General features: G+C 59.0%; 4 protein-coding genes across 4 annotated transcripts in view; 3 read left to right on the top strand and 1 right to left on the bottom strand.

The window, feature by feature from the left end:
• On the top strand, positions 1-751 carry SPRG_13158 (hypothetical protein). Its single transcript, XM_012352155.1, has one exon. It carries the CDS (start codon positions 274-276, stop codon positions 703-705), a length of 432 nt encoding a protein of 143 aa, XP_012207545.1. The 5' UTR covers positions 1-273; the 3' UTR covers positions 706-751.
• A 369-nt stretch (positions 752-1,120) lies between these two features.
• SPRG_13159 (hypothetical protein) lies at positions 1,121-3,036 on the top strand (the record flags this gene model as incomplete). The annotated part of the gene is made up of 6 exons (XM_012352156.1): positions 1,121-1,138; positions 1,186-1,566; positions 1,613-1,706; positions 1,750-2,341; positions 2,405-2,718; positions 2,772-3,036. Coding segments are annotated over 6 exons (1,634 nt in total), but the record flags the coding sequence as incomplete, so codon positions are not given.
• A 1,208-nt stretch (positions 3,037-4,244) lies between these two features.
• On the bottom strand, positions 4,245-5,834 carry SPRG_13160 (hypothetical protein; the record flags this gene model as incomplete). Its single annotated transcript, XM_012352157.1, has 2 exons — positions 4,245-5,689; positions 5,766-5,834. The coding sequence occupies 2 exons, from the start codon at positions 5,832-5,834 to the stop codon at positions 4,310-4,312; spliced, it is 1,449 nt and encodes a 482-aa protein (XP_012207547.1). The 3' UTR covers positions 4,245-4,309.
• Positions 5,835-7,417: 1,583 nt separating this feature from the next.
• SPRG_21244 (hypothetical protein) overlaps positions 7,418-7,621 on the top strand; it is a gene marked incomplete at both ends in the record, with an annotated part of 851 nt that continues 647 nt past the window's right edge. Inside the window, one exon of the mRNA XM_012352189.1 lies at positions 7,418-7,579. Within this exon, the coding sequence (XP_012207579.1) occupies positions 7,418-7,579 (162 nt within the window). The remainder of the gene's footprint in view (positions 7,580-7,621) is intronic.

A 7,621-nucleotide genomic window follows, 5' to 3' on the forward strand; every position in this document is an offset into this window, starting at 1 on the left:
AGCCTCGCGGCGGTGGCAGAAGCCAACGAAGCGCCGGCGCCGACGCGGCTCGCGATCGTCCTCGACTTGGACGAGTGCCTTGTCCACACGCAGTACGCCCACGTGCGCTACGGAGCGTTCGCCGACGCCATCGACGTGGTCTTGACGCCCGACATCTCGGTGAAGGTGCACAAGCGTCCAGGCGTCGACGCGTTCTTGGCGTCCTTGGCGAAGCACTTTGATGTGTACCTCTTTACGAGCTCGGAAGCAGGCTACGCCAACCCGATCGTCGATATGCTCGACCCGACGCGGTCGATCTTCCGGCGCCGGTTCTTCTACAACGACTGTACACACGTGCGTGGCCTTGCGCTCAAGGACCTTCGGCGGCTCTTGCCGTATCTCGACCAGTCGCTCTCGCACATCGTGCTCGTCGACAACAACCCAATGTCCTTCTTGCCGCAACCGACGAATGGCGTGCCATTGCCCAGCTTTGTCGACGACGCCAACGACACCGCGCTTCCGCTCGTCCTCGATGTGCTCATGACGCTGCGCAGCGTTCACGACGTGCGCGTCTGCCTCGACCAAGTGCTGCACCTTGAGAAAGCGCTCTCGGCGGCAGCCGCAACACTGTATCGCGAGGTCGACGGCAAGCTCCAGCTTGGTCGCAGCGACGGGCCAAGCAGTTGTAGCAGCAGTGGCAGCTCGAGTCCCATCACGCCACCGTAACTTATATATTACTTGATATCTATGTACACCTTGTCTTTCCGTCTCTCTCTCTGCGTCGCATCGTTGTCGCCGCAAGTGGGCCTGTCCCAGGGCCACGACGACGACGACGTTCCAGCTGGAACGCTCCTTCGGCCCTTTCCATGTATCGTCATATGCCCGCTCAGTCCGCCACGTCATGCCCGCGTCGGCTTCCTTGCGCAGCTGCGGCCAAGCTCGGCGGCCATGAAGGCCGCGCTTGGGTGCGACGGCGCAGTTACTTACGACGTAAAAGCACTTCGCGACCTTCCAGCACGACGGCGTGGATAATAAAATAAATTCACGCCGTGTTACTCGCGTTTGTATCCAGAAACAGGCCGGACGAAATAAAATACTCGATGTCCCTCGGCGCGCCTCATCGTGCGTATATCGGAATTGACCATGGCCCGACGCGAGGGTACGAGTCCATGGCTGCGACGAAGCTCATCTCTAGAACGTACGTAGATCCGCGCAAGTATGAGGCGCCCGACAGCGTGACCGAGATCCCGATCATGGACTTTCGCGACTCGGACGACGTCGGCGGCGAGCCGCGGCGCCGCTTCAACCCACGCATCCTCATGGCGATCGCGGGCGTCTGCGTGATAGCCGCCGCCGGTGTCGCTGTTGCCGTTGTCATGTCGACCAAAGGCTCGTCGTCGCTAAGCGGCTCAGCGAACGGCAAGTCGGGGCAGACGACTGGCAGCGGCAGCGACATGTCGGGAAGCAGTACCGGCGGCGGCGGCAACTCGACCGATAGCGGTGCGCTCAACGTGCCCCAGTCCGACCCCGAGACCGACCCGATTCTGGCCACGATGTTGTCGATCGGCGACTGGGGCTCAACCACCGGTGCGTCCATCACGCAGGTCGGCGACGCGTAGACATGTTGGCGTAGGCAAAAAGGCGGACGGCAGCAAGCCCGGGTCGTGCTGCATCGTCTACTTGACCGCCGACTCGAACTGGGGCAAGGTTGACATCTCCAAGCCTCGGTACGTGGTTCCATCGCTGTGCACCTCACGTATCGTCGACTAGGTACAAGGTCGACTACTACGCGCAGGCCAACGTGGCGACGCTCATGGCGCAGTCGGCGGCGTCGCTCAAGCCCAAGCCGTCGCGCATTCTCAGCAACGGCGACAACATCTACTGGAATGGCGTCGGGAAGGACGATGCAGCGTACCGCTTCCAGACGACGTTCGAAGAGATGTACAACCAGCCCGATCTGCAAGGCATCACGTGGCTCAACGTCGCGGGCAACCACGACATTGGCGGCGCCAGCTTCATCTGCGGCGACGACGACGACAACTTTCGCAAGTGCACGAGCACGGAAGAGCTTCTGACGTACCTCGACTCCAAGTTTGGTCTCCAGCAGACGTACAAGAGCCCGAACCAGGACCGTTGGAAGCTCACGGACCACTACTACATTGACCGCGTGACCAAGAACGGCATCACGATCGACGTGCTCAACCTCGACACGAACCACGCCGACGCCCACGGCGCGCCCGAGACGTGCTGCCAGTGCTACGGCTACTCGAGCAACACGGGCCAGCCCGCGGGCTTTGATCCGTGCAAGACGGTGGCGCGCGGTGACAAGTTTTGCTGCGGTGGCGACACCGACATGTACGACGTACGTCCCAACTTCTCTCTTCTCGTCCTTGCGGCAAGCGTCACCCTGAGACGTTCGATGTAGAAATGCATCGCCAAGATCGAATCGTGGGCCAAAATGAGCTACGACGGCGCGGTGAAAGACTTGTCGGCGACGACGGCTGATTTCAAGGTCGTCAACACACACTACTCGCCGCACTACCACATGAACCCGACGCGCATGAAGTTGTGGCACGACCTCACAAAGAAGTACAAGATCCACGCGTGGATCAACGGCCATACGCACGGCTTCAACCACGACATTGCGCCGTGGAACACGCACTTTTTCGTCAACGGCGCGGGCGGCGGCATCTCGTCGCAGTCGGCCATGACGGCCACGACCGCCTACGGCGTCACCACGTACGTTGAAGAAGATATGGATCGTATGGATTTGAACGCGTCGTTCTGGATAGGAAATGGGCTGCTGCCGGCCAGCCGTATGGCTTTATGGAGCTGAGTTTTTCCAAGCAGTGGATGAAGGTGCAGTTTGTGACCTTTGACAACAAGTGGGTCTTTGGCGGCTTTGACCCGAGCGCGACGACGGTCGGCGGTCTCGCGCGCGGCCACTGCTGGTACATCCACAAGTCGGGCTTGATTCCCGGCGTCGAGTGCAAGTCGTCCGTCAACGGCGCGCTCGGATCCCCGTAAAGAGGCGCGTATTTATTGCCACAACACGACTCTAGCACCTCTTCCATGTCGTCTTCTTCATTCTAGAGGCTGGCCCTCGATCGCAAACTGTGGCGACCTTGGCATGGCCAAGTCGAGCTGCGGAAAGGCCAGTTAGTTGGTGGGAGTACTTTCTCCGTGTCTGTTTTTGGGACCTGCGCCAACCCGCTTGCCGTCGGCTACCTTGGGGCATCTGCAGCGTACTGGTAGCCTTCGCTGCCCAACGAGTTGCGGCGGCACCGCAAACTATTTGAACGGACCCTGCCTCTGCAACACGCTCCGAGTCGAAGAAGCCATCGAACCAAGAACGCACGCAGTGTGGACGGAAAACCGACGCGGGAGAGCGCGCGTGGAATGATGTGTCCAAGGGAATTGGTTTTAGTCCTTGGATGTCGTCGACAGGTCCCAACCGGGCTGGACTGGGAGGAACGTTCTGAATGGGGAAGCGTGGGGCATTTGCATTGCGCTATTTTGCCCTGGAAAATGCCAGCTACTAGTCGGACAACCAGAGCAGCGCCGGCAGTGCCAAGAAGGGTCCTCGCGGCCCCGAATCCGATGATATCGCAGTGCTTCGACGCAGAGCATGAACATAACGTAGTGAGATTAATACCCAAGATAAACAGCTCGTGACTATCGTCCAGCGCAGACGTTTCGGAGGCAGCCCGTTCGATGGTACGCAATCGACACTATATCATTGTTGAAGAATAGAGAGGAGCTGTACCTTGCCCTTGTTGCAATGAATCAGCATCGGATAATTGCGCTTGTCTATCCATAGCCAACGTCGCGAACACAAGCTATCCGGTCCACGTCGTCGTACCCATGACAGCGCTCCGTGCGGCGGCCATGCCCATCTCTGGCATATCCACAAACGGCTCCTAGAGCACGAGCGTTTGATACACAGCCGCGATGAAGGCGACGAGGACCTTCTTGCCGGGCACGCCAAACTGGAGCCGTGGATCTTGTTGAATTTGCAGTTGGTGGGCTTTCCTAATCACGCATCGAGGCATCCGGCCAATCGGGATGCCGGTGGAAAATCCCAGCAGCAGGCGATGGCCAGCCCGTGGCCACAGGCGAAGAGTACGCAGCGCTCGCGCCCGCCATCGCGTCGACCAAGCTTCGTCTCTCGGCGACTCGCGTTGCCAACGTCATGGGTCTGCACGAATTTGGCGATTTTGAATACGAGCGTCGTCGGGTGCTGCCACGTCATGGGTCACCATATCTAAGAAATTTTTTGTCAAAAATCGTTCTCTTGATGAGAAGCCAGCCTGCTATGCTTTATTGTGTCTTAAATGGGCATGCCGATCGGCGTATCCACCGAGTCGCTGCACTTGACACCGGTCGAGCCCTGCGTGCGCGGGATGTACCAGCAGTGACCTTTGGCAACGCCGCCGCGGGTGGTCGCCGCGAGGTTGAAGCCGCCAAAGTTCCACGACTTGTCAAAGGTCGCAAACTGCACCTTGAGCCAGTCCTTCGAGAAGCTAAGCTCCATAAAGCCGTACGGGTTGCCGCCCGCGACCCAGATCGGGTTGAGAAACTCGTTGTTGCCGGGCGTCGAGGCCTCGGTGACGATACCACCGCCGCCGCCATTCTGGAAAAAGTGGGTTCCCCACTTGGCAATGTCGTGGTTGAAGCCGTGCGTGTGGCCGTTGAACCACGCGTGCACGTGGGCCTTCTGCGTCACGTTGTACCAGCGCATCATGCGCGCGGGCGACATGTGAAAATGCGGCGAATAGTGCGTGTTGATGATCTTGAAGTCGGCTTTCGAGGCCGCCAAGTCCCGCATCGCGCCGTCCATCGAGTCTTGACCCCACTTCTCGATCGTCTCCATGCAGGCCTTGTACATGCCGAGGTCACCGCCGGCGCAGAGGCGGTTGCCGGGCCCCACGTTCTTGCACTCGGAATTGGAGTTTTTGACGCCAAACAAGCGCGCGTAGCCAAAGCACTGGCAGCAGACCTGGTCGGCGCCGTGCGACTCGGCGTGGTTGGTGTCGAGGTTGTAAATCTCAACGGTCACGCCGTCCTTCTCGACCGTCTCAATGTAGTAGTGGTCCTTCATGAGCCACCGGTTCCCGTTCGGGCTCTGGTAATTTTGCTGCAGCGAAAACTTGAGATTGAGGTACTTGAGCATCTCGGCCGTGTCGTCGCACTTGCGGAACGCGTTGTCCTTCTCGCCGCAGATAAACTCGGAGCCGCCAATGTCGTGGTTGCCAGCAACGTTGACCCACTTGATACCGGCGAGCTCAGGCTGGTTGTACATCTTTTCGAACGTCTCCTCCATGCGGTACTGAATGTCGCCGGGCCCGACGCCGTCCCAGTAGATGTTGTCGCCGTGCCCGAGGATGCGCGACGGCTTGGGCTTGAGCGCGCCAGCCGACTTGGCCATGATGTCGGCGACGTAGAGCTGGGAGAAATAGTCCACCTTGTAGCGCTGACGGGACGTGTCGACAGTGCTGTCTTCGTAGAGCTTGCAGCACGAGCCCGGCGGGCCCTCGCCCTTGGCAGACGTCGACGAGATTTTGCCCGTCGTACTGCCCCAGTCGCCAATCGCGAGCATCGTAATGACTGCGGGGTCCGTCTCAGGGTTGGCCGTGGGCGCGGGCGTCGGCGTGTTGAAGCCAGGCGCCGTCGTCGCGAGGAGGTCGTCGGCCGTCACATTTTTTCTGGCCTGGCGCGGGCGTCGGGTTCTGGCCGTTGCCGGCGCGGTCGTTGGCGTCGGTCGTCTTGCTGCCCGAGAGCGTCACGGCGAGGATGACGGCGACGGCGACGGCGACGAGCACCGTCGCCAGGATAAGGATCGTCTTCTTCTGCATGAAGGCGGCGACCAGTGGTGGCGAATGGCAAATGGCCACCAGCGCGATTTGCACAGAGATTCAAATTGCACGGGTATGGACGATGTTACAGCAATCTGTCGCGCGCTCCAATTACCTTATTTCGTCCGTTGTCGGTCCTTTCCATGAGCATCGTCGGCACCGCCCCTTGATGCTCGTGATCCTTAGGAGAAATTTTTCATGGGCCGCAGACGATGGAAGTTAATGGATGGAGGTTAATGGATATGTGATGTTCTGCTGGTACCCTGGCTCGTACCGAGCTTTCTCCATAGTAGAGGTGCCGAGAGGTCCGTAGGGTTTGATGTACTGGTACCGGTACTTGAATACGGCAATTACGGAAGTTATCCATTTCGACCCATAAAAATTACATAGAAATCCTGGCATGGATGACTGATTCCAACCTTGTCGGTCGGCACATTTACCGGTTACCTTCCCTGCGAGACGATAGCGTGCTCGTTGTCGTAAGTTTAATTCTACTTGATTGACTCTGTGAACAAGGCTTCATATCATCTAGCAGCGACCTTCCTCGACGTCAACGTCTGTCACAATCGACAAGACGAACGCTCCGTGCAGCGGGATCATGGGCAAGGCGCCCGCAGCATGGAGACTGCATGGACGGTGGCTTCCTTTCAGACTTCCTTCCATGTTCTCCGCGTTCGTCGCAAGACGACAATTCCCACCCGAAAATTTCACCGCATTCCGTGCGCCAGCACCCTACAGACTGCAGCGCCATGGCACGATGCGAGCCTTGGCGAGTGTCCGGTCGAATCGACAGCGCCTTCTTCATGGCGTCGCCCGCCCGCACCAACGTCGACGGTTTTCCAACGCACTCCTCCTCGCTGTGACTCGCACATCGTAAAAGTATCTTCGCGTCAGAGTACGATCTGCACATATCGCTCGTCGCGGCACCGGCGTTAGCACCGCTCCTCGTGGTGGTCCCTCGCGACGAGCGTTCAGACAAAGTTGGCGCTCAACCGTGCAGACAACTTGCCAGCACTTGACGGACCCTCGTCCCCTGCTCGTGAGGCTTTTATAAGGAGCACCAGCGCGGCCTTGAAGTTGGCATCAAATGGTGCGATTTTTCGACGCCCGCCAGCTGGCACCAGGTTGTGCTGTACGAAATGTACCCACATCCAGCGTGCACCAAGCAGGTTGTCTTCCTTAAGAGGACAGCGCACGCGCGCGATGCAAGAGCGTAGTAGAGCGATAGCATGAGGACGAGCCGCCGCAATGCAGGAAGCGGTCTAGTCAGTACCTAGTACGGTAGAGCCCCGAATGGGTGGCTGGTCCATGCCGCCGCAAACATCAAATTTCTCATCCATGCATCCGTAAATGCGCCTTTTTGATTGGTAGACAGGGCGTGAGTCACTTTCTATCCGGATCTCTCGCGTGCCACGCCAGAAGATCGATCAGTCGGGTCGCAGGCAGCTCAAAAAGACTCTTATCGGTCGCACTTTAGCTTATTCATTGCTCTTTTTGTATTTCAAGATGTCAAGGTAGAGGGCGGTGCCCATTTGCGTCAGATTCCAATTTCACTGGTCGCTCGTTGCTCCCTCCCGAGGAAGATGCAGAAGAAGACGATCCTTATCCTCGTCTCGCTGCTGGTGGCCGTCGCGGTCGCCGTCGTCCTCGCCGTGACGCTCTCGGGCGGCAAGACGACCGACGCCAAGGACGGCGCCGGCACCGACAAGAACGCGACGCCCGCGCCGGCGTCGAGCCAGAAGAACGTGAGCGACAGCGACTTGCTTCCGCCGGCGTCCAACTCGCCC

The sequence above is a fragment of the Saprolegnia parasitica genome (genome assembly GCF_000151545.1).
Source record: "Saprolegnia parasitica CBS 223.65 unplaced genomic scaffold supercont2.93, whole genome shotgun sequence".
Classification (NCBI taxonomy): Eukaryota; Oomycota; class Saprolegniomycetes; order Saprolegniales; family Saprolegniaceae; genus Saprolegnia; species Saprolegnia parasitica.

What these genes read in the sequence shown, in the direction of transcription:
- SPRG_13158 (XM_012352155.1), top strand. Translation starts at nt 274, where the DNA reads ATGCTCGACCCGACGCGGTCGATCTTCCGGCGCCGGTTCTTCTACAAC.